The sequence below is a fragment of the Heterodontus francisci genome, chromosome 3 (genome assembly GCF_036365525.1).
Source record: "Heterodontus francisci isolate sHetFra1 chromosome 3, sHetFra1.hap1, whole genome shotgun sequence".
NCBI classification, from domain to species: domain Eukaryota; kingdom Metazoa; phylum Chordata; class Chondrichthyes; order Heterodontiformes; family Heterodontidae; genus Heterodontus; species Heterodontus francisci.
Window position 1 is genome coordinate 172,609,041 of NC_090373.1, and position 26,080 is coordinate 172,635,120.

General features: G+C 43.9%; 1 protein-coding gene across 1 annotated transcript; it reads left to right on the forward strand.

The window, feature by feature from the left end:
* The first annotated feature begins 18,858 nt into the window (after positions 1-18,858).
* Positions 18,859-25,179, forward strand: cyp1b1 (cytochrome P450, family 1, subfamily B, polypeptide 1). Its single transcript, XM_068027668.1, has one exon. The coding sequence runs from the start codon at positions 19,544-19,546 to the stop codon at positions 21,209-21,211; it is 1,668 nt and encodes a 555-aa protein (XP_067883769.1). The 5' UTR covers positions 18,859-19,543; the 3' UTR covers positions 21,212-25,179.
* The last annotated feature ends 901 nt before the right edge of the window (positions 25,180-26,080 follow it).

Here is a 26,080-nt window from a genome sequence, read left to right on the forward strand (position 1 = left end):
CTCCCAGCTCAAGTAAGTTTTTTTAAATTTTAATACTTACAAGCAAAGCACTTACCGCATGTGTCCGGTCCGACCTAACCCGGCCCGACCTGGACTCGGCCCGACCCGAGCCGAGCCCGAAAGCTAGATTTGGAAGAGGGGCCCGGCCCAATCTGAACCCGATACGTCGTCGGGTTTAGGTCGGGTAGCCGGCCTTTAACAACCGGTTCTTCTTCTGGCAATCAGGGGTGTCAATCAAGTAATCTACCTTACTCACTCTTCTGATTACTTTATATGGGCCACTGAACTGTGCTTTTAATGGTTCCCCCTGTAACGGTAACAACACCAATGCTTCATCCCCTGGTTGAGAATTGCAGGTCTTTGCTTTCTTGTCTGCCCGTTTTTTCATATTGGCTTGGGATGCTTTAAGATGTTCCTAAACCACACCGCAAGCTTTCATGAGCCTGTCTTGGAACACAGTTACATAGTCTAGTATCGAAGATTCATTTCCTTGTTCTAAGAATCTATCTTTTATGAGTTTTACAGCACCTCTTACTTCATGTCTGTAAACCAATTTGGAAGGACTGAAGCCTGTAGACTTATCCAGTGAGTCTCTGCTGGCAAATAAAAGAATGTCTAGTCCTTTATCCAAGTCATGCGGATATTCGTGACAGTATGTTCTAATCATTGTTTCAAGAGTTTGGTGGCACCGCTCTAAAGCTTCCTGTGACAGTGGGTGAATTGCTAAAGCTTTCAACTGTCTGATACCCAAATTGCCCATGACTTCTTGAAATATCTTAGATATGAAATTAGAACCCTGATCCGATTGAACTACAAGTGGTAATCCATATCTCGTAAAGAATTGGGTTAACTTTTCGATTACAGTTTTAGCAATAATTGTCCTCAAATGAATGGCCTCTGAAATCAAGTAGCCATATCCATGATAGTAAGTATGGATTGATGTCCCGCTTTTGTTTTTGGCAAGGGTCCTATAGAGTCTACCAATACCCTGCTAAATGGTTCCTCAATCACTGGTATGGGAACTAGTGATGCCGGTTTTATGCTAGGTTGCAGTTTTCCCACCATTTGGCATGTACGGCATGTCCTACAAAATTGTCTCACATCCTTCGTAAGGCCTGACCAGTAATAATGTTGGCTTATACATGATTTAGTCTTCCGAATCCCCCTTTGTCTGCAAAAGGAATGTCATGTGTTAACCTTAATAATCTCTGGTGATACTTAGGTGGTACCACTATCTGTTCAACAACTGTCCAGTCTTGGTCCTCAAAGCCCCATTGTCATATAATAGCCTTCTTGAACTCCTTTTGCCTCCGCTTCTGTCAGAGCTGTCTGTGCTATTCTATATAACTCTGGATCAGCTTGCTGTGCTGCAATTATAGAAGATCTGTTAAACATCTCATTTGGATTATCTAAATCCCCAAATAAGGTTTCAGATACTTGGCTATTTGTTTATGATGCCACTTTTAACTCCGACAGTGGAACCTGTTTAGCCATTGCTCGTGTGACTACACATGCAGGAAATATTCCTGGAACTTGTTCCTGTAATTGTTCCGTTTGCCTAACTTCACTTGGTTCCTCTGTAATTATAGGAGAAACTGATACTTTTGATCTGGCCAAATCATTTCCTAGGAGTAGATCAATTCCCTCTACTGGCAAACTGTGGACAACTCCTATAGTTACATAGAACATAGAACATAGAAAATACAGCACAGAACAGGCCCTTCGGCCCACGATGTTGTGCCGATCCTTTGTCCACTGTCAAGGACAATTTAATCTATACCCCATCATTCTCCTTTATCCATATACCTATCTAAAAGCCGTTTGAAAGTCCCTAAAGTTTCTGACTCAACAACTTCCCCAGGCAAGGCATTCCATGCCCCGACCACTCTCTGGGTAAAGAACCTTCCCCTGACATCCCCCTTATATCTCCCACCCTTCACCTTAAATTTATGACCCCTTGTAACGCTTTGCTCCACCCGGGGAAAAAGTTTCTGACTGTCTACCCTATCTATTCCCCTGATCATCTTATAAACCTCTATCATGTCACCCCTCATCCTTCTCCGTTCTAATGAGAAGAGGCCTAGAATGTTCAGCCTTTCCTCGTAAGACTTATTCTCCATTCCAGGCAACATCCTGGTAAATCTCCTCTGCACCCTCTCCAAGGCTTCCACATCCTTCCTAAAATGAGGCGACCAGAACTGCACACAGTACTCCAAATGAGGCCTTACCAAGGTCCTGTACAGCTGCATCATCACCTCACGGCTCTTAAATTCAATCCCTCTGCTAATGAACGCTAACACCCCATATGCCTTCTTCACAGCCCTATCCACTTGAGTTGCAACTTTCAACGATCTATGCACATAGACCCCAAGGTCTCTCTGCTCCTCCACATGCCCAAGAACCCTACCGTTAACCCAGTATTTTGCATTCGTGTTTGTCCTTCCAAAATGGACGACCTCACACTTTTCAGGGTTAAACTCCATCTGCCACTTTTCAGCCCAGCACTGCAACCTATCCAAGTCCCTTTGCAGACGACAATAGCCCTCCTCGGTATCCACAACTCCACCAACCTTTGTATCATCTGCAAATTTACTGACCCACCCTTCGACTTCCTCATCCAAGTCGTTAATAAAAATCACAAACAGGAGAGGACCCAGAACTGATCCCTGTGGCACGCCACTGGTAACTGGGCTCCAGGCTGAGTATTTACCATCTAAGACCACTCTCTGCCTTCTATCAGTTAGCCAATTCTTAATCCAACTGGCCACATTCCCCACTATCCCATGCCTCCTGACTTTCTCCATAAGTCTACCATGGGGGACCTTATCAAATGCCTTACTAAAATCCATGTACACCACATCCACTGGTTTACCCTCATCCACTTGCTTGGTCACCTGCTCAAAGAATTCAATCAGGCTTGTGAGGCAAGACCTACCCCTCACAAAACCGTGCTGACTGTCCCGAATCAAGCAGTGTCTTTCCAGATGCTCAGAAATCCTATCCCTCAGCACCTTTTCCATCAACTTGCCTACCACCGAAGTAAGACTAACTGGCCTGTAATTCCCAGGGTTGTTCCTATTCCCTTTCTTGAACAGGGGCACAACATTTGCCACCCTCCAATCACCTGGTACCACCCCCGTCAACAGAGAAGATGAAAAGATCATTGCCAGCGGCTCTGCAATTTCATCCCTTGCTTCCCATAACATCCTTGGATATACCCCGTCAGGCCCGGGAGACTTGTCTATCTTCAAGTTATTCAAAAACCCCAACACATCTTCCCTCCTAACGAGCACTTCCTCGAGCTTACCAGTCTGTTTCACACCGTCCTCTTCAGTAATACACCCCTTCTCATTCGTAAATACCGAAGAGAAGTACTCATTCAAAACCTCACTTATCTCTTCCGGCTCAACACACAGTCTCCCGCTATTGTCCTTGACCGGACCTACGGTCCCCCTAGTCATCCTCATATTTCTGACATACGCGTAAAAGGCCTTGGGGTTTTCTTTTATCCTACCCGCCAAGCATTTTTCATGCCCTCTCTTAGCTCTCCTAATCCCTTTCTTCAGATCCTTCCTGGCCATCTTGTATCCCTCCAGAGCTATGCCTGTGCCCTTTTTCCTCAACCTTATATACGCATCCTTCTTCTTCCTAACAAGACTCTCAACCTCTCTTGTCAACCACGGTTCCCTCACATGACCATCCCTTCCCTGTCTGACAGGGACATGCTTATCAATGGCCCCTACTATCTGCTCCTTGAAAAAGTTCCACATTTCGACCGTGCCCTTCCCTGCCAGCATATGCTCCCAACTTATGCTCCTCAATTCCTGCCTGACAGCATCATATCTACCCTTCCCCCAATTGTAAACCTTGCCCTGTTGCACATACCTATCCCTCTCCATTACCACAGTGAATGCTACAGAATTGTGATCACTATCTCCAAAGTGCTCGCCCACCAACAGCTCTATCACTTGCCCTGGTTCATTACCTAGTACCAAATCCAATATTGCCTCCCCTCTGGTCGGGCAGTCTACATACTGAGTCAGAAAAGCTTCCTGGACATACTGCACAAACACTACCCCATCCAAACTATTCGATCTAAAGAGTTGCCAATCAATATTTGGGAAGTTGAAATCCCCCATAATTACTACCCTGTGACTTCTGCTCCTTTCCAAAATCTGTTTCCCAATCTGCTCTTCCACCTCCCTGCTGCTATTGGGGGGCCGATAGAAAACTCCCATCAAGGTGACTGCTCCTTTCCTGTTCCTGACCTCAACCCACAGTGCCTCAGTCGGCAGATCCTCCTCGAAAATTCTTTCAGCAGTTGTTACACTATTTCTAACTAACAATGCCACCCCCCCACCTCTTTTACCACCATTCCTAATCTTATGAAAACATCTATAACCAGGTACCTCCAAGAACCATTCCTCCCCCTCACCTATCCACGTTTCAGTGATGGCCACAACATCGTAGTCCCAAGTGCCCATCCACGCCTTCAATTCACTCACCTTATTCCTGATGCTTCTTGCGTTGAAGTATACGCACTTTAACCCTTCTCCGTGCCCATCTGTCCTCTGCGACAGTGCTACCTTCCCCAATACCTCACTACACTCTTTGTCTTTCTGAGTGGACCCACTGGTCCCTGGACTACAAGTCCGGTTCCCATCCCCCTCCCAAACTAGTTTAAACCCTCCCGAACAGTACTAGCAAACCTCCCTCCCAGGATATTGGTGCCCCTCTGGTTCAGATGCAGCCCGTCCTGTTTGAACAGGTCCCATCTTCCCCAGAATGCAGTCCAATTATCCAAGAACTGGAAGCCCTCCCTCCTACACCATTCCTGCAGCCACGTGTTCAGCTGTGCTCTCTCCCTATTCCTAGCCTCACTATCACGTGGCGCCGGCAACAAACCAGAGATAACAACTCTGTCCGTCCGAGCTTTCAGCTTCCAGCCTAACTCCCTAAACTCACTTCTAACATCTGTGCCACCCTTCCTTCCTACGTCGTTGGTGCCAATGTGCACCACGACCTCTGGCTGCTCCCCCTCCCCTTTAAGGATCCTGAAGACGCGATCACAAACATCACGGACCCTGGCACCAGGGAGGCAACAAACCATCCGTGCGTCTCGCTTGCTCCCACAGAACCGCCTGTCGGTACTCCTCACCATCGAGTCCCCGATGACTAGTGCTCTCCCGTTCTCCCTCCTTCCCTTCTGAGCCACAGTGCAGGACCCCGTGCCAGAGGCCCGTTCACTGCAGCCTGCCCCCGATAGGCCGCCCCCCCCAACAGTATCTAAAACTGTATACTTGTTGTTGAGGGGAACGACCACAGGAGATCCCTGCACTGACCTCTTCCCACCTCTAACTGTTACCCAGCTGCCTTTGTTTTGTGGAGTAACGACATCCCTGTAGCTTCTATCTATCACCCCCTCAGCTTCCCGAATGATCCTCAGTTCATCCAGCTCCAGCTCCAGTTCCCTAACACGGTCTGATAGGAGCTGGAGACGGATGCACTTCCAGCAGGTAAAGTCGGCAGGGTCCCCGGAGGTTCCCCTCACCTCGAACATACTGCAGGAGGAGCACTGCACTCCCCTGGCTGCCATTTCTTTTACTCAATTACCCCTTAATTAAGTACAAATATAGATATTAACAAAAACAGTGAAATAGCTTACCTGTTCAGTCCTTTTTGGTTAGAGGAGGAGGGTAAAAAGGGTCTTATTATTAGGTTAGAGGAGGAGGATGGGTGGGAGACACTACATGTGTAGTGTCTCGGGTTAACTCTGCTCCGCACCTTTAAAGAAAATACCTACCCAGGAGTCCTTGCTGCCGTCCAGCTTCCGGTTCCTCCCGCGCCAAAAGTAACTTGAACACAAGGAAAACAGTAAGTACAACTTTTAAAACACAGCTCCTGGTGCCTTCACTTACCCACCGAAGAGTCGCTACCTTCTCCTGCTGCTCCGCCGGGAAATGAGGCCGAGTCCACGGAGCTCCGCACCTTTAAAGAAAATACCTACCCAGGAGTCCTTGCTGCCGTCCAGCTTCCGGTTCCTCCCGCGCCAAAAGTAACTTGAACACAAGGAAAACAGTAAGTACAACTTTTAAAACACAGCTCCTGGTGCCTTCACTTACCCACCGAAGAGTCGCTACCTTCTCCTGCTGCTCCGCCGGGAAATGAGGCCGAGTCCACGGAGCTCCGCACCTTTAAAGAAAATACCTACCCAGGAGTCCTTGCTGCCGTCCAGCTTCTGGTTCCTCCCGCGCCAAAAGTAACTTGAACACAAGGAAAACAGTAAGTACAACTTTTAAAACACAGCTCCTGGTGCCTTCACTTACCCACCGAAGAGTCGCTACCTTCTCCTGCTGCTCCGCCGGGAAATGAGGCCGAGTCCACGGAGCTCCGCACCTTTAAAGAAAATACCTACCCAGGAGTCCTTGCTGCCGTCCAGCTTCCGGTTCCTCCCGCGCCAAAAGTAACTTGAACACAAGGAAAACAGTAAGTACAACTTTTAAAACACAGCTCCTGGTGCCTTCACTTACCCACCGAAGAGTCGCTACCTTCTCCTGCTGCTCCGCCGGGAAATGAGGCCGAGTCCACGGAGCTCCGCACCTTTAAAGAAAATACCTACCCAGGAGTCCTTGCTGCCGTCCAGCTTCCGGTTCCTCCCGCGCCAAAAGTAACTTGAACACAAGGAAAACAGTAAGTACAACTTTTAAAACACAGCTCCTGGTGCCTTCACTTACCCACCGAAGAGTCGCTACCTTCTCCTGCTGCTCCGCCGGGAAATGAGGCCGAGTCCACGGAGCTCCGCACCTTTAAAGAAAATACCTACCCAGGAGTCCTTGCTGCCGTCCAGCTTCCGGTTCCTCCCGCGCCAAAAGTAACTTGAACACAAGGAAAACAGTAAGTACAACTTTTAAAACACAGCTCCTGGTGCCTTCACTTACCCACCGAAGAGTCGCTACCTTCTCCTGCTGCTCCGCCGGGAAATGAGGCCGAGTCCACGGAGCTCCGCACCTTTAAAGAAAATACCTACCCAGGAGTCCTTGCTGCCGTCCAGCTTCCGGTTCCTCCCGCGCCAAAAGTAACTTGAACACAAGGAAAACAGTAAGTACAACTTTTAAAACACAGCTCCTGGTGCCTTCACTTACCCACCGAAGAGTCGCTACCTTCTCCTGCTGCTCCGCCGGGAAATGAGGCCGAGTCCACGGAGCTCCGCACCTTTAAAGAAAATACCTACCCAGGAGTCCTTGCTGCCGTCCAGCTTCCGGTTCCTCCCGCGCCAAAAGTAACTTGAACACAAGGAAAACAGTAAGTACAACTTTTAAAACACAGCTCCTGGTGCCTTCACTTACCCACCGAAGAGTCGCTACCTTCTCCTGCTGCTCCGCCGGGAAATGAGGCCGAGTCCACGGAGTTCCGCACCTTTAAAGAAAATACCTACCCAGGAGTCCTTGCTGCCGTCCAGCTTCCGGTTCCTCCCGCGCCAAAAGTAACTTGAACACAAGGAAAACAGTAAGTACAACTTTTAAAACACAGCTCCTGGTGCCTTCACTTACCCACCGAAGAGTCGCTACCTTCTCCTGCTGCTCCGCCGGGATCCCAGATATTAAGTCACTCTCTAGGCATACTTTAGATAAAGGTACGGGTATATACTCCCCACCAATTTCATCAACTAAAACTTTAGCGTTCAAGGCACTCTCTGGTGGAAACGTTATATCTTTCTGCAGCAAGGGTGTTTGGGTTGCTCCTGTGTCCTCGAGTATAATGATAGGTTTTCCTGCCTCAGTTAAATGATATGGAGTTACTCTCCCCTTTGACAAAAATTTATTATAACTTTCGGGTATCTTCCTCTTAACCTCTACACTCACTTTAGTTTTTATATCTGGTTTTATAGCTGCCGTTAAAGCTATAGTCTGGTCTGCTGTATTCTCAGTCAGAGCTACTTACTGTGAATTAGCTTTGTGTACCCCAGGTCTTATGGGTTACCTCACAATTTCCAGCATTCTGAACGAAGATGACCCGTTTTGTGGTGATGATAACACTTTGGCTTGCGAACCTCACTTCTACCCTCAGCACCTTCCTTTCTGACCTGAGGAGGTGATCCTGGGGCATTCCCAGCTGTTTCCTTCTTGTCCCCGGCTACTTGCCTTCCTTTCACTCTCCCATTTTCTCTTCTTCCTGGATTTATGGGGACAACAGGTTTTGGCTTATTCACAAGCTCAAAATCATCAGCAATTTCTGCTGCTGCCTAGTTGTCAAAATTCTCAGGTTATCTACATGAGTTCTCACTATGGAAGGGATGGAATTTTTAAACTCTTCCAAGAGAATCAGTTCTCGAAGGTTCTCATATGTGGTTTTCATCTTTAATTCCCGTACCCAATGGTCAAAATTAATTTGCATCACCCTCTCAAATTTTACATACACCTGCCCAACCAATCTCCATAAGTTCCGAAACTTCTGACGGTAAGCTTCAAGGACTAACTTATATGCAGCGAGAATAGCCTTTTTTGCCTTCTCATGATCTGCAGAAGCCTCTTCAGGAAGCATGGCATAAACTTCATGAGCTCTGCCTATCAAATTGCTTTGCATAAGCAGTGTCCAGCTTTCCTTCGTCCATTTCATTTGTTTGGCTATTTTTTCAAAAGATAGCAAAAATGCCTCTACGTTCCTTTCCTCAAACTTAGGAAGAGCTTGTATGAATTTAAATAGCTTTTAGCTGAGTCCTGGGCTGAATTCAGATTCTTCCTGACCAGAACTTTCTCTGGATTCAAGACTACTCCTTTGTCTTAATTCCATCTCTTTTAACCTAAATTCCCTCTCTTCCCTTTCACTTTCTGAGTTTTCTTATTGTTATTGCTGTTTCTTTTTCTTGTTCAAGTTTTCTTAATTCTTTTTCAGCACCAAGTTTTTTTCATTTCTAACTGAATTCTAGCCAATTCCACTGCATCACTCTCTGACTTATTAGCTTTTTCTTCTTCCAATTCCAGATGTTTGGTTATTATGTCAATTATCACTGCTTTTTTTGGCACCTGATTTCAACTCTAACATCAATTTTGCTACCAGATCTTTTAGTTTATTCTTAGTTAAAGTTGTCAAGTCACTGAGAGACACATTCTCCTTTCCTAGAAACTCTGCTGCAACTGCTAATGCCATTCTGATGACACAGCCTTTACCCTTATATACAAGAAACCTCGTTCATTTTATTTTTTTCTCTTTCAAATTATTACTACGCTGATAATTAATGGAAATGGCATTGGATTTGGATTGGATCCTGGACAATTGAGCAATTAATATGATCCCAGATGCGAGAGCAATAACTATGATCCCAGACATGAGAACAATTAATATGATCCCGGACAAACCCCCAATTAATATGTTACAACTGAGGTGGGAGTAATTCACTGTCAATTCAGTTTCAATACTCCACAGGTCACAGCATATTATTAAAGTTTTCCCACCTACCAGAAATTAACCAAATGAAACACTTTAGCAATTCCCAGAATGAAACAGACCAAACCAGGTATCTTTAAACAACAACAAATTAACTATTTATTAATAAAGTAAATCTTAAACTATTAAGATAAATTATGTCTAAAGCCTTTATTACTTCTAATTTTCTCAGCCCTAATGCACGCACACATACATTCAAAAATCAATGGTTAACTGGTTTTAAAAATAGTATTTCTTGGGAATAAAATAAGTAGCTGGGTTGTAAGACCTGGTGAGTTACATTCCTGGTTGGTGAGGTATCCCAGATTAGAACAATCAGATGCCACTCGAAGTCTCCAGGTGAATTTGACAGTCTATAACAGATAGGCATTTAAAGCATTTTGGTTGCAGCAGGCATCACACAGTTCTTTTAACAATGAGTATAGCCACAGGTCTATTTGGATTCTAAAATTGATAGTTTTTCAGTAGAAACTTTACTGACAATTCCAGCAAACACAAGCAAATGACAAAGAGTCCCTCTTGAAGGCAAATGTTCTTTTTCTGGGGTTTTCCCCCTCCTTAGGCAATAACACAGCCTGTAACTCAATGTCGTTTTTCTGCTGAGCGAAATAAACAGCTCTTCCTCCACGGCATGCTTCACTGGACTCTAGTTCAAACCAGTTGAAATCAGTCTTTATCCACAGTTAAAAGTTACAGTACACCATGCGACCTTCTCTCTCTCCTGCTGTGGCCTCAGAAACAGGTGCAGCTGCTGGCACACTGTGCTCAGTCTTAAAGGCACACTGTTTTTAAACAGAGTCTTAAAGGAACACTGTTTTGAACAGAGGAGAAAAAATAGAACAGTTCCATGACAATATCTAATTCTCTTTGTTTTTGGAAGTTATTATTCTATCTGCTTCCGCCAGGTTTTCAGGCAGTGCATTCCAGATCATCATAAATTACAGTGTACAAAAAACTCATGTTCTTTCTGGTTCTCTTATCAATCATCTTAAATGTTGAAAGGTTGAATATATTGGCCGAGGGGAAAATATTAACTCTTTTCTTCCAGATGTTCATGAAACTGCCTTGTATTTAAAACAGTGGTTATCACACACTTGCCAGTGGAAACAATTACTTCCCAGTTCCTCTATCAAAACCCTTCATCACTAATCTAGACTCTGTTTTCTACAAAATTGCTTTATGGTTTTTGTTTTAATTGGATTGACCGACATCAGAAATGAATGTAAAGCATGCTGGAAACAACAGATCAGCATCTGTCCAGAGAAAAGCAAAGTTAACGTTTCAGGACTAGGACCCTTGGTCAGTTTCTGACGAAGAGCCATAGACCTGAAAAGTTAATCCTGCGTTCCACTCCACAGATGCATTCCAGTATTTTTCTGTTTTTCATTCAGATTGCCAGCAAAGGACAAAGAACAGTACAGCACAGGAACAGGCCATTCCGCCCTCCAAGCCTGCGCCGATCTTGATGCCTGCCTAAACTAAAACCTTCTGCACTTCCGGGGTCCGTATCCCTCTATTCCCATCCTATTCATGTATTTGTCAAGATGCCTCTTAAACGTCGCTATCGTACCTGCTTCCACCACATCCCCCGGCAGCAAGTTCCAGGCACTCACCACCCTCTGTGTAAAGAAATTGCATTTTGCAATACAGAATGAATGTGTTGCAGGTCATGCCCTGGATCCGCAGAATACGTCATCCATCCTCCCCCTTTACCTTTGACAACATATTTAACCGGGGAATCCTTCAGTGCATCTGAAGGTTGACTTAACTCAGGACCGGAGCTTTTTGTGTGTGTGCGTTTTAAACGGTATTTCCAGCCTCATGCAATGGTTTTTATTTTGTAAAAACTCATTTGTCATCTCACTGTGCCGGTATTTTGAAAATAATGTCCTCAGGGAACACAAACACAAGCAATAATCCTGAACATCAGGCTTTTAACACACGGATATCCTAAAGCGCGCTTCAGACCAGACTGGACGTGCAGCGCTTACTCACCTCCAGTTTCCCATTCAACAACTTATCTCTAGGGATTTGTGCCAACTGGTATTTACTGCCGAAACATAAACCTTGCAAATACACTTTCCCATTAGTTTTGGCTCATAAAATCTCTAGTATCTATCTAATCCAGTACTGGGGAATTTATTTGACTAATATTTATTGGTGAACCAGTTACGTAGTGTTTTCTCATCATTAAATTGAATATTAGATGAAAGTGGCCTGGAGCGTAATATGTACAAAATCCTGCTGCATTTTCTTGGCTCCATTTCGCGTCTGTCAGAAATGTATCTTGAGTAATTCACAAACTACTAATTACATTAAAGCGCGGGGGCATATCGTACACACGTTTATATTTGTCAGCAAAGGAAAATATCCACGAATATAACACATACAAACGGTGGAATCTCGGATATACGGAACGGCGCGGACTTTATCGATTATCAGTAATACATCCCAAGGTGTCATGGGCTGATTGAAATGGATGAAGATGTGACCTCCATCGCCTTGTGTTTTTTCCATCATTAACTTATTAGACCAATGGCGACGGCGATCACCGATCACTGGCAAATACATCTGTGTCTATGAAATACAAGATCCAGACCATTGAGATAGGGATTAGGTCAGAGCTCCCCTCCCCACCTCCCTGCAGTGAGTGGTCTGTTTGGCTTCCCCATCATAACCCCAGGGTCAGACCTGTCTGAAATCATACATTTACAATCAAAGATTACAAGTGTTGAATATACTGGTCGAGGGGAAAATGTTAACTCTTCCAGATGTTCACGAAACTGCCGTATATTTACAACATTGTCTGACTGCATCTTCGATTTCCGGTTAAAATCAGACTCTGGTGAGATGATGATCGCAACACTGAATGATCAATGTTGCGACAACCTTCGCTGTTTTGTGCCGGTGAACCGAGGAGCAAAATTCAGCTCGTACATAAATATAGTAACAGACAATGCAGAGCCCTGGTGTACTCTCTGCTGGATCTGATCCCTGGTGTAGAATCATAGAAAGTTTAAGGCACAGAAAGAGGCGATTTGGCCATAGTGCCTGTGCCGGCCGAAAAACGATCCACCTATTCTAATCCCACCTTCCAGCATTTGTTCCGTAGCCCTGCAGATTACGGCACTTGAGGTGCACATCCAGACTCCTTTTGAATGAGTTGAGGGTTGCTGTCTCAACTACCCTTTCCGGCACTGAGTTCCAGACCCCCATCACCCTCTGGGTGAAAATGTTTTTCCTCATCTCCCCTCTAACTTTTCTACCAATCACTTTAAATCTATGCCCCCTCGTCACTGACCTCTCTGCTAAGATGAATAGGCCCGTCATCTTCACTCTATCCAGGCCCCTCAAATATTTGTACATTTCATTTAGAAAATCAGCCTTCTCTGTTCCAAGGAGAATAACCCCAGCATATCCAATCGTTCCTCATAGCTGCATTTTACCAGTCCTGGCTACATCCTCATAAATCTGCTCTGTGCCCTCTCGAGTGCAATTACATCCTTTCTGTAATGAGGTGACCAGAACTGCACACAGTATTCAGGTTGTGGCCTAACCAATGAGTTACACAGTTCCAGCATAACCTCCCTGCTCTTCTATATCTCAGCTAATAAAGGAAAGGATTCCATATGCCTTCTTAACCACCTTATCGACCTGTCCTGCTACATTCAGGGATCAGTGGACATTCACTCCAAGGTCTCTCACTTCCTCTACACTTCTTAGTATTTTCCCATTAATAGTGTATTCCTTTGCCTTGTCTGACCTCCCTAAATACATCATTTCACACTTCTCCAAGTTGAATTCCATTTGCCACTTCTCTGCCCATTTTGCCAGAACATCAATATCTTCCTGTAGCCTACAGCTATCCCCCTTGCTATCTACCACACAGCCAATCTTTGTGTCGTCTGCAAAATTCTTGATCATGGCCCCTACATTTATGTCCAAATCATCAATATATACCACAAAAATCAGGGACCCAGTACTGAATCTTGCATAACGCCACTGGAAACAGCCCGCCAGTCAGAAAAATACCCGTCAACAATTACCATTTGTTTTCTGCCACTGAGCCAATTTTGTATCCACCTTGTTGCATTTCCATGGATCCCATGGGCTTTTATTTTCTTCAACCAGTCTGCCATGTGGGACCTTGTCAAATGCCTTGCTAAAATCCATGTAGACCACATCAACTGCAGTACCCTCATCTATCTTCCTTGTTATGTCTTCCAAAAATTTGATCAAGTTAGTCAAACAAGATCTTCCCTTAAAAAATTCATGCTGACTTTCCTTGATTAACCTGTGCCTTTCTAAGTGACAGCTTATCCTGTCTCTCAGAATAGATTGCAATAATGTGCTCACTACTGAGGTTAGACTGACTGGCCTGTAATTATTCAGTCTATTCCTTGCTCCCTTTTTAAACAGGGGTACGATGTTAGCAGTTCTTCAATCCTCCAGCACCACACCTGTATCCAGTGAGGACTGGAAAATGATGGTCAGGCCTTTTGCTATTTCCTCTCTTGCTTCTTTTAACAGCCAAGGGTACATTTCATCAGGCCCTGGTGGTTTATCAACTTTCAAGGATGTTAATCCCATTAATACTTCCTCTCTTCCTATGTTTATCACATCCAATACTTCACACTTCTCCTCCTTAACTACAATTTCTGCATCATCCCCTCTTTTTTGAAGACAGATGCAAAGTATTCATGAAGAACCATAATGGCTGCCCCTCCACATAGGTTACCTTTTTGGTCTTTTATTGGCCCTACTCCTTAGTTATCCTCTTACTCTTAATGTATTGATAAAGCCTCTCTGGGTTCAGCTTGATTTTGTTTGCCAGTATTCTTTCATGCCCTCTCTTTGCTTCCCTAATTTCCTTTCTGATTTCACTCATAGAACCAGAGAAAAATGATGGCACAGAAGGTGGCCATTCAGCCCATCGTGTCCATGCCAGCCAAAAAAAACTAATCTAACCAATCTAATCCCACCTTCCTGCACCTGGTCCATAGCCTTGCAGGTTACAGCACTTCAGGTGCATGTCAAAGTACCATTTAAAAGAATTGAGGGTTTCTGCCTCCACCACCATTCCCGGCAGTGAATTCCAGACACCCATCACCCTCTGGGTGAAAAAGTTTTTCCTCATGTCCCCTCTCATCCTTCTACCAGTCACCTTCAAATCTGTACCCCTGGTAATTGACCTCTCCGCTAGGGGAAACAGGTCCTTCCTGTCTACTCCATCTAAGCCCCTCATAATTTTGTACACCTCTATTAAGTCACCCCTCAGCCTCCTCTGTTCTAAGGAAAACAACCCTAGCCTTTCCAATCTTTCCTCATAGCTGCAACTTTCAAGCCCTCATAACATTCTTATAAATCTTGTAAACCCCTCCACTTTCTATACTCCTCTCTGCCTTCTGTAGTATTGAGTCCTCAGTGTCAGACATAAGCTTTCCTTTTTTGCCTTATCTTACCCTTTACGCTCCTTGACATACTGGGGCTCTAGATTTTAACTGTCCCACCCTTTTTCTTTGTGGGAAAATGTTTACCCTGAACCCCTTGAATCGCCCCTTTGAATGCCTTCCACTGCTCTGACACTGATTTACCTTCACGTAGCTGTTTCCAGTCCACTTTCGCTAAATCACTCCTCAGCTTAGTAAAGTTGGCCTTGCCCCAATTGAGAATTCTAACTCCTGTTCTATCTCTGTCCTTTTCCATAATTATGTTAAAACTGACTGAATTATGTTCACTATCACCAAAATGCTCTCCCACTGCCACTCCTTCCACTTGCCCTGGTGTACCCCCTGCGGGATCTGATCCCTGATGTACTCGCTGCGGGATTTGATCTAATGTCCGAGAGACGTATAGCTTGTGTGGAGTTCACCTGAATCCCACCAGAAGCATTTTTACAAAGTAAAAACCAAATTTCGTTGTTTTTAATAAGGCCGAACCAGATCCATTTGCGAATTCGCTGATTTCACCTGTCCGTTTATTATTACAAACATTCCTTAGTGCGAACTGCACTGACTGTTATTTTACAAACTAATCTGATATGTTTTCCAAGTAACGTTATGAGCGACGGTATTGGTCAGCTGTATAAACAGCGATTGTAATGTCCAAACTAATCTTTATGCGATTAAACTGTTTTACAACAGAGCGACCCTTACTGAATGAAGCTTTTCTTTTTAAAAAAAGTAAAGGATGCAACTTTACAGATTGTTTATTGTAGGATGTTATTGTTTCAGTCCTACATTACATTATTTTAAGCTTTATGTGTGTTATTTTCAGATCGCGTCTGCGCTACTATTAAATGTAACATGTAATGTACATACCCTTATATAATACAAATATGAGTATTTATGCATCTGTTAACCGATATTTTGTTATCTATGACATACACATTGTAATTTACCTGTCTATAATAGCTATATTTAAATATTTGCCAGTCCTTGGTGTTTATGCTATTGGATGCCTTTATATAATTTCCTGCATAAATATCTCACATTGTGGATTTTTATAAATGTCCATTAAATGCACCTATGACCTTTAGTTACCTCCATATGTATAAAATGGATGTACTTCGATGTCCAGTAAGCACTTGCTTCTGCTATTAAAATGTAGACGTATTTTACCCACTTACACGTATTATATAGAATATTTGTATATCTGCCAATCTATAAATCGGCATCTAGACCTCCAGCGAAGTGTTTATCTTCGGTTTATCTTTTGTGCGTCGTTTTATTATCTAGAGATCTATCAACCTACAACGTCTGCTATGTGGCTATCGATCTAAATAGCTATCAAATCTTTCAGTCTCGAAATTAACTCTTCCTAGATTGCGTTGACTTTAACAGTTATATATATTTACTTTCTAATACTCATATCTCTATCGATGGGTTCATCTAAATCCATTAGAATTTAGCACAATTCCCCATTTTTAGATCGAATCCTATAAAACAATTCCCCATAAATATTAATTGTGGAACATTGATTTAGTTCAATTTGAATTCGCTGTAAATCCTGTCCACAGTCCTGTCCAAACCAACAAGACCGCAGAATAACGGAATTCCTTAGATAATAAAATCAGTCACAGAAATACTACAGCACTCCAATAAACCGCCGGGACTTGGGAAGATTATTTTTAACGTTAATATTTGTTTGACGTTGCCTTCGATCACGTTCATAATCGTGAATACACGGAAAGAATTGGTAACACCCAGGCCGGGTTTATGTCTTCTGTGAGTCGAGTATGTATCTACAGCTAAATGAAAAGCTCCCTTGCCGGATACGCCACAAGGAGGAATGTGTGTGACATGGGAAGCAGGGAGGAGAAATCAAGGCTTAAAGTGGTGCTTCAATTTTAAATGTAATGGTTTAAAACAAAGGTGTTGGATTTCTATTTGAAAGTGAGTGGTGGCGAAATGATACCAAAACACTCGAAGGAAACAGAACTTGTACTGTATCGCACTTTTCAAGTAGCAAAAGCTCTGAAGGCGATTGTTCTGGAACAAGGCTTTATGTGCAAAGAAAGAACTTGATTTGTGTAAGTAATTCAATGGATTGTAAGGGAGACACGGTTCTATTCAACGGCGGTTGGTATATACAACAGTTACAGGTGTAATATTGTACCGAGACATGCCTGTTATCGACACAGTGATCTCCCGGGTCAGTTCACTGGGGCAGCAGAAAATGCAGCAGCTTTAACATGTCTCTTTGGGCTCTGCTTCATTCCTGCCGATGCGATCGATCTTTAACTGCAGTGCATCCGGGAGGGAGAGAAACTTGCCTCTCTGAAAACATCACGTTAAAGCAAAATAAGAACGCCTTGGTTATCGCCCATTCGTTCAGAATGTATTTCTCCAACGCAGACACACGTGTACATAAATAAAGAGAAATTTGCATTAAATAGCGCCTTTTAGGACCTCAGATGCCCAAAGCATTTACAGCCAGTGAAGAACTTTCGAAGTGTAGTCACTGTTGCAATGTAAGAAAGGTGACAGGTAATATGCACAGCAAGCTCCCACAGAGTGTTTTAGTGATATTGGTATACACACAAATGCCCACACATATACACAAACACCCATGTATATATGAACACATACATACAAACACTGCTGTATACGCATACATTTCTATTCAAGAGCATAAACGTTATTATTTGAACGTCGTGATGCATTTTCAACCCTGCCTTTCTTTAACTGAAAGCCAGGCATTTAGCTGCACAAAGCTGCTTAACTGCTGTACACCACTTCTGTGCCTATTTGTGTCTATTGTATTTTCCTCAGCCCGCTGCTCCCTGTCTTTGCGGATTTGGAACAATGCTGCCAGGGAATGGAATGAGGTTGTCCCCTTCCCCAGGAGGAGAGGTCTAGGGTGGGGGCGGGGAGGGAGGGGGTATAATGGGAAGCAGTAGATTCCCTCACTGCCCTCGCAGTCCGGATTAAAGAGCTTCAGCCGAGCGATGTGTCGACTGAACAAAAAGAAATGAGCAGAGGGGAGCACCACAGAGGCACGAACAAATCAAAGTTATTTTTTTATTGCAACTATTAAATAAAAAAAAAGCAGGGAAAGAAAGATGAAAGGGGACTATAACCCTCAATTATCACAAGGATTCGGTAAATTTAAAGTGATTAATTAAATGTTTGGGATCACTTGTAAATAATAGGTCACACATCCACATCCTAACCTAACCTGACCTCAAAGTGGAAGGAGATGCTCAAATGTAAAGTAAGAAAACGAGCCGGGCTGGGCGATGTGGCTTTAATTCTCTGGAGAGCAGCCGTGCGAGCATGACTGCAGCGATTGGTGATATGTGGGTGGGGAACCGGGAGTGTGGGGAGGGTACGAGCACTCCGTCTTAGTCTTTACAGCCTCCATGGATCAAATCTATTTGCCGGCATCTCATATTTCATTCTCATTTATTTAAATGCTTCCCCCCAGAAAATAAAATCGGAAATGCTTGCTACGAAAGACAAAGAAAGCTATATATAATATATATATATAAACTGCACCAGTTGATGGAAGTGTGAACTAAAAGCAGAAAATTCTGTTGCTTTGATGAAAGGTCACAGACCTGAAACGTTAGCTCCGGCTTTTCTCTCCTCAGATGCTGCCTGACCTGCTGAGTATTTCCAGCATTTTCTGTTTTATTATTAAATCACAACGAAGAGAGAAATAAAACTGCAATAAAACCATTAACCTCCACTTCCTTCTAAGCCGCTACTCGGAGATAAACACTGCGGTTAGACCTTTCATGCACAATAATGATCTAAAGACGCAGTCTCTGCGATAAGCAAACAGGCGGGGGCAAAGGGAGGGCGGGGAGATTACAGACGGAAACAGTCTCAGATTCTCGCCCATTAGAAATCCGCCGCTGGTGTCAGGTTTATCACATTGTTCTGAGTGAGATTACATTTAAATAGCCCCCAATCGCATCACGCTCTGCTTTGCTCCGCACGCAACTGGGAGGCGACAGCAGGAACTTGGAGGAGCTGCAAGTGCGCTGTGTGCACCGGCTGATCCTGCAACTTTCTTGGAGAGAAGGATCTCGCCAGCCCCCCTTGTGTGTGTCTCGGAGCCCTCTCTCTCTTATTAAATTACACCCAGCATTGAGAAAAACCAGGCGGGTTGGAAGTGTCGGTGTTTGGCGATTTAAAGATTATGGAGTTGTTTTAAAAAGGGAACAAGAGCTAAATCCTTTTTTTTTGCCCATCGTGGTCCTAATGACTGAGACTTAATAAACCCTGAAAAGAGGTCACCTGCTGCCATGTGACGGTAGGACAATCTCTCTCTCTCTCTTTATATATATGTATCCGTGGTAGGTGACAGCAAACCGGGGGAAATTCAGAGTCTGCACACCTGCTGAATTGACGCTGTGTTTCAGGAGATCTTTTGCTGGGATCTGCGTTATGCGTCCCTCACTATCAACCAGCTTGGCTTCTCTGAGATACTGCGGGGATCGCTGTCCGAGCTGGACCCTCTCGGGAATATAAAAGATCTTCTACTTCAATGCATATATAACATATACTTTGTTAAAAAGGCGATATTATTTGAGGGGAATACTTTTCGGCGTGGGTTCAGTGTATACAGAGGACATTCCTGCCGCCACTTCATGAACAAGGACAGTAAAGGAACGGTTTTCAATAAAACTTGTACTTTTGGAGTTTTCGCTGAGAAGGAGATGACTGAGGGAGAGATTCTGCTCACACCGACCGTGCAGCTGCTGCTGGCGGCTGCTCTGTCTCTGCTGCTCGGGCTGCACGGCTGGACGTGGCTGCAGCAGCAGCGGCGGGACCGGGGGTGGAGGGAGCCTCCGGGCCCTTTCCCCTGGCCCCTGATCGGTAATGCGGCTCAGATCGGCAGCCTGCCCCATCTCTTCTTCTCCAGGATGGCGGAGAAGTACGGCAACGTGTTCCGCCTGAAGCTGGGCAGCCACACGGTGGTGGTGCTGAATGGCGAGGAGACCATCCGCCAGGCGCTGGTCAGGAAAGGCGGAGATTTCTCAGGCAGACCCGACTTCACCTCTTTCGCTGTGGTGTCCGAGGGCCGCAGCCTGGCCTTCAAAAGCCACGGCGACTTGTGGAAATTCCACCGCAAGGTCGCCTATTCCACCGTGCGGGCTTTCTCCACCAGTAACCTGGCCACCAAGAAGGTCTTCGAGCAACATGTGGTGTGTGAGATGCACCAGCTCATCGGCCTCTTCCTGCACAAGAGCCGGGGAGGAGGTTACTTTGACCCGTGTCCCAGTGTTATTGTGGCCGTGGCCAATGTGATGAGTGCCGTGTGTTTCGGGAAGAGGTACAGCCACGATGACCGGGAATTCCAGTCGCTGCTCTCCAAGAACCACAGCTTCGGGCAGACAGTGGGAGCTGGAAGCCTGGTGGACCTCATGCCCTGGCTCCAGTATTTCCCCAATCCCATCCGCAGCGTCTTCCAGGACTTCAAGCAGCTTAACCGGGACTTCCACGCCTTCGTCCAGGACAAGGCTCACCAGCACCGGGAGACTTTCAGCCTGGACCGGGTCCGGGACATGATGGACGCTTTCATCCGCATCATTGACTACGACAAGGTGGCGAGTGAGAAGGGCTTGAAGCTCAGCTCCGACTATGTGGACTCCACGGTGGCGGACATCTTCGGGGCCAGCCAGGACACCCTGTCCACCGCCTTGCACTGGATGACCCTCTACCTGGTGTGGAGGCCCGAGGTGCAGAGGAAGATCCAGGACGAGTTGGACAGGGTGGTGGGCCGGGAGCGCATCCCCAGCATCGAGGACCAGCCCCGCATGCCCTACCTCATGGCCTTCCTCTACGAATCCATGCGCTTCAGCAGCTTTGTAGCCCTCACCATTCCGCACGCCACCACCGTGGACACGCTCCTTAACGGCTACCACATCGCCAAGGACACGGTGGTCTTTGTCAACCAGTGGTCGGTCAACCACGACCCCCAGAAGTGGTCCAAGCCTGAGGTCTTTGACCCTTGCAGGTTCCTCAATGAGGACGGCAGCATGAACAAGGACCTGGCCAGCAGAGTGATGATCTTCTCGGTGGGGAGGAGAAGGTGCATCGGGGAGGAGCTGTCCAAGATGCAGCTTTTCCTCTGTGTCTCTCTCCTGATGCACCATTGCAGCTTCTCCGCCAACCCCAGAGAGAAGCTCACCCTGGACTTCACCTATGGCTTAACCTTAAAACCCCAAACATTCACCATCAATGTGAGCCTACGAGACACAATGGAGCATCTGCAGGCGGCTGTCCAGAGAATCCAGCAAGCGGACGACAACTAGTAATTTCCAGAACATTCTCGTGAATTTAAAAACCAGACACTAAAGGGTTTACGTCTTTTAATAAGTTCCAACCCGGCTCTGGCGTCCCAGTGCAAGAGCCGGTGCCGGCTCCTTGTTGTTGACTTTAACGCAGTCGTGTTTTACATCTAATGGGTAATGTGTGTGTGCCGTTACTGAGGTACCTCCAGTAACTGCAGCAAGGTCACCAGACGGCTGAAGGTTTCTGTGAATCTTTCAGCGCAGGTGAATGATGAAACGGGCCTTCGTGTACTGACTGACCCAAGCGCTCTTTGGGCAAAAAAAGTGGCGAATCTATGGGGATTCTTTTTATAAGTTGACAGTTGACTTGTCCAACTTGCCTAGCGACCAATCTGATAGACACCTACTGGAAAGAAACAAGACTTTAAGGGTAATCATTTGCACATAGCCACATTTCTATATTGTCCCCATTGCCACTTGCAGATTTTGTGATTATTTGAAATCGTACAATTCTCAACCTGCATTTCTGGTAAACACTCTCCACTGTCCTGTATCGGAACCTCGTGCAGCACCCCCGCAAACCCAACCCCAATACTTCGCTGCCTGGCCAAGTGCTTTCCTGCGACCTGTAAAGTGAGGAGAAACCAGTTACTGAATCTACAGCCGATGGCTGTTTTCTGCTCTGATCTGATTTTAAACAAAGCGATTATCCAGGGTTGGAAATACGTTAGCAAACCCGAGAACTATCACAACACCACTTTTCTACAGTCAGATTTGTTGTCATTGTCTGACGCTGGAAGTAAAAAAAAGTCTTCATATGTTAATCAAGCCTTGCAGTATCTCTGTATTCAAAGCAGAGTGCGGTTTATTCCTGTTCCCTGGAGCTGTTGCTGCCTACGCACAGTAACACAAAGTTACGAACACAAAAGCCTGCCAATGTTCCGGACAGGTCGTCGGAAATGGGAGGGAATTAATCTTGTCAAAAATTGCAAGGTGTGAAACTCTGACAATTTCATTTGAAAGGCCAGACTTTTTAGTTTTCGCAGATTGCTTGCCCCTAAAGCGACGATTCACAGTAAAACCTAGACGCAATTAAATGTTTTCCTTTGATCATTAATCTAACTACAGCATTTTATGCGGCCATACCATTGTATTTAACAGGTTGGCTAACCAAGAATCTGACTCTCACACGACCTGTAAATGGGCATTCAATGCGACTCGGTAATACATGGAAGCTAACGCCACGCTGACATTTTCCCCAGGAGTTTCTCAGTGTTTCTTCAGACAACAGTCCTGGCTACTAATGGTGACAGTTTTTAAATAAATAACTTTCCTATAATATCATATATACTAATGTAAAGCATCATGCAGCAGTCATGAGGTTGGGAGACCTGAGTAAGTGGATCAGATGGCGGCATCAGACACGCAGTAATTGATTATGCTGTTAATGAAGGTAACATTAGCAGAGATAAAATAACTACAGCAGAAACCAAATCATAATTGTGCTTTTATGTGTAACAGAAACCTAGAAATAACTAATTAAGAAGCTGTTAGAAATCAATGCAATGACAAGATTTGATAAGATCAAGCTCTTGATAGCTGTCATCACTGACGTGTTACAATTACAGGACAGAATATGTGGTCGCAGTACAGATGGATAACTTAGTTGATTAAGACACTGCCTGGTATCAAACTGATCTTTGTAGAGGAGGAATGGCCAAAGTTTGATATGTGATCTATGCTGTCGGCTGGTCTCAGCAGGAACAACGATAGAGGCTCGACCATCGGCCTGTACCTGCCCGGGCTCGGGAAAGGGGGGAAATAATCACGCAGTGTTTTCACTGCTGATCATTATTTACTGACTCTGGCTGAAAAGTGCATGTGTGTAGATTTCGGGAGATGACAGTATGAAGTTTGTCTCTCATGCCCTCCTATGGGTGAAGAAACCACACACAGGAAAGGCCCCTTGAGGAGGGCAGTTCCTCAGTGAATTCAGACCCCAACAATAGTCAAGGCCTTCAGGGGAAAAAAGAACTGGGTAGGTTACTGATGAAGCCTGATGTGGAAGAATATACTGGCAAAGAGTAACTGGGTTTGAATTCATCTTAGTATGGAAATACTAGAAGGTTTCTGTTTTGGGGGAAGGGTTGGATAGCAATGTTTGTAATGCAGATAACTGCCTGGGTGAACAGGTAAATAGGTAATCTTTTCCCATTCGGTATTTTCATATTTATAATTAGGTACAATCCATTCAGTAAAACAAAACAAATCCTCTTTTAAGAAACAACAAAGCACACATGTCCTATCTGCTGTGTACATATATTAATTTGACTACTTCCATGCATCTTCTTTGAAAATACAATATCTTGTTAAATGAATGGGCCTTTAATGCACATTGATTTGGTTCTCAGGAAACTGGACCTGACTATAGAATACTAGACATAAATGTTAGCTTCAAATGAAACTTTAGATTGCTGATGGATTTCATCACAGCAGTTGTAATGTTCTAATCCTTCATGTTGAATTGTTTGAAGTAGGACCAATAATCTGTCACACTGATAAGTTGCCGAAAATTAAAATAATAACTTTTCACAAAAACTTCCTCATCATGAAAGTAAATCTCATCAGCTTTTATTTTTTTACGGCGTGTACGTCCTTATCTCCATCCTGCAGAGGGCTACAGTTGACCGAATTAGTCAGGTGTAACAGGGTTTATTTTGGATAGGAATACTTAAATAAAAAAGTGCCCTCAACAGGCTATGTTAAATCTAAATAATGGCTTCAGATGTAATTGTTGACATCAAACAGTGCAGTAGACCTAACAAACAACACAACACATGCATCAACTGATTATGTTGAGGGAATTTTGCCAAATGATATAAGTTGCAAAAATGAAGAAGGAGTTTTCATTGTATGGGAAACCTCTGCATTGCTTCAGATGATTTAAGTTTCTCCAGCAGAAAGTCACCCTGTCATTCATTGAATTTTAATATTGGAAGAATCAGTGAGTTCAAATATTCATAGTTTGATGCAACCTTCAACAATTCTGTTTTCAGCTAATTTCAATAATTTAGGGAAACAGTACTGAGTGTCCATGAAATTAAACAATCAATATGATATTGGGACTGAATTAATTTAAATGCTTGATGCATTGTTTTGAAAGTGCTGGAAATCAAATGGACTGACAGTTGATAGCCATAAAAAAAGTTACAACCTGCCTTTTGCAGTGACAAATTCAGACAATTTGGGAGTGGCATGATGATTTCTCCATGTTAAGGCTGCCCGAGAACTGACAATAACATTGTTACTTGCAAAGATGCATTCTCCATGATATTGTGTTTTTAATTGTCATATATATGTTCTGTTGTGTCTGGTTAAAATGATAATTTATCTTTGGCAAACTGGAGGTGACTTTATTGGGTATTTCGTGAAAGTAGAATAGAGGAGGTGCATGTGTTTTTAAAAGCTTTATGCAAGACATGTGCGAAGTTTAGGAACAGTGATGCTTTTAAAACAAAATCCTTGCGATATGATCCTTTGAAAGCCCTTCATTCCATTACTGTAAATAACCATTGCCCAGTTGCTGACTAATGTGTCCTGTAATTAAGTATCATTATTTCACTGAACCCATACAAAATCTCAGGTGATTGCCACCATTGTGGAATTCCCAGACTTAGCCTATATCTGTGAACTGCTGTTAAACATTGAAAAGATATTTTTTTATATATTTGTTAGATCAAATAGATATGTTAGATCAGTGTATTATGCATCATTCCTTTCTTGCTATTCATTTTAAATGTGATTGATCTGTCCTACAGAATAGGAACCCTAGTTATATATTTATACAATTGTATGGTTGCAATAACACAAGAAACATGTGATAAATCTTATTTAAGATTTGTATTTTTATATTGTCTCATAAGCTTTAACACATTTAGATGGCTGCTATAATTTCTTATTATCTTCTTCAAGTTCAATGTTCTATAATTTAACTTGCACATCTGCATTTTTGTGCTTTGATTATATATTTTATATATATCAATGAAATGTATAATATATTTGCTGTAATTAAAATAAGTTTGTTGTTGAAAAAGCTGTTAAAGATGTAGAATTTGATAAAGTGACAATATTTCCTATCATTCTGTTTTTAACACACACAGTAACCCCACAAATGTACAATTTTGAATCATACTTGTGAGTTGTAAATTGAAAAGCAGGAATATAGCACTTTGAACATGTTGTGTATGAATATAGTCAACAACTCAGTACTTAAATCTGTTTAGCGGCTTGTGTTTTCTTACTCGATAATAAAAGAAAGTGCCCTAATCAAACTGTGGTTCATTGTTTTATGATTTAAATGGAATTGATTAATGTCAACCCATTGCTTTCTAATTGGTGAATTACAATAACATATCAGGCACTGTTCAGTCTATCAAACACAGCCTAGCATTGTCATTGAAATGGTTCACTAAGGAGGTTCCATTCTAATCTATGCAGTCATAGCTAGAAAATCACCTGCAATGGCTTCTCTTCCTGCTCCCACACCATTACCTCCAGTGTTCTCTAAGGATCTATCCTTGATCCCCTCCTATTTCTCATTCACATGCTGCCTCTCACAACATCATCTGAAAACACATCAAGTTCCACATATATGCTGTTGACACCCAGCTATACCTCACCACCACCTCTCTAGACTCTTACAACTGTTTATCCAACATCTGGTATAGGATCAGCTGACATTACCTTCAACTAAATATTAGGAAGACCAAAACACTTACCTTGTCAGTGTCAGGTGTGGCTCAGTTGGTAGAATTCTTAATCTGATAGTTCTGGGTTCAAGTCCCATTTGAATATAATAACCGAGGCTGATGCTGCTGGAGTTGCAGATTT

Excerpts from the sequence above, each read along its gene's own strand:
- cyp1b1 (XM_068027668.1), top strand. The coding sequence starts at position 19,544 with ATGAACAAGGACAGTAAAGGAACGGTTTTCAATAAAACTTGTACTTTT.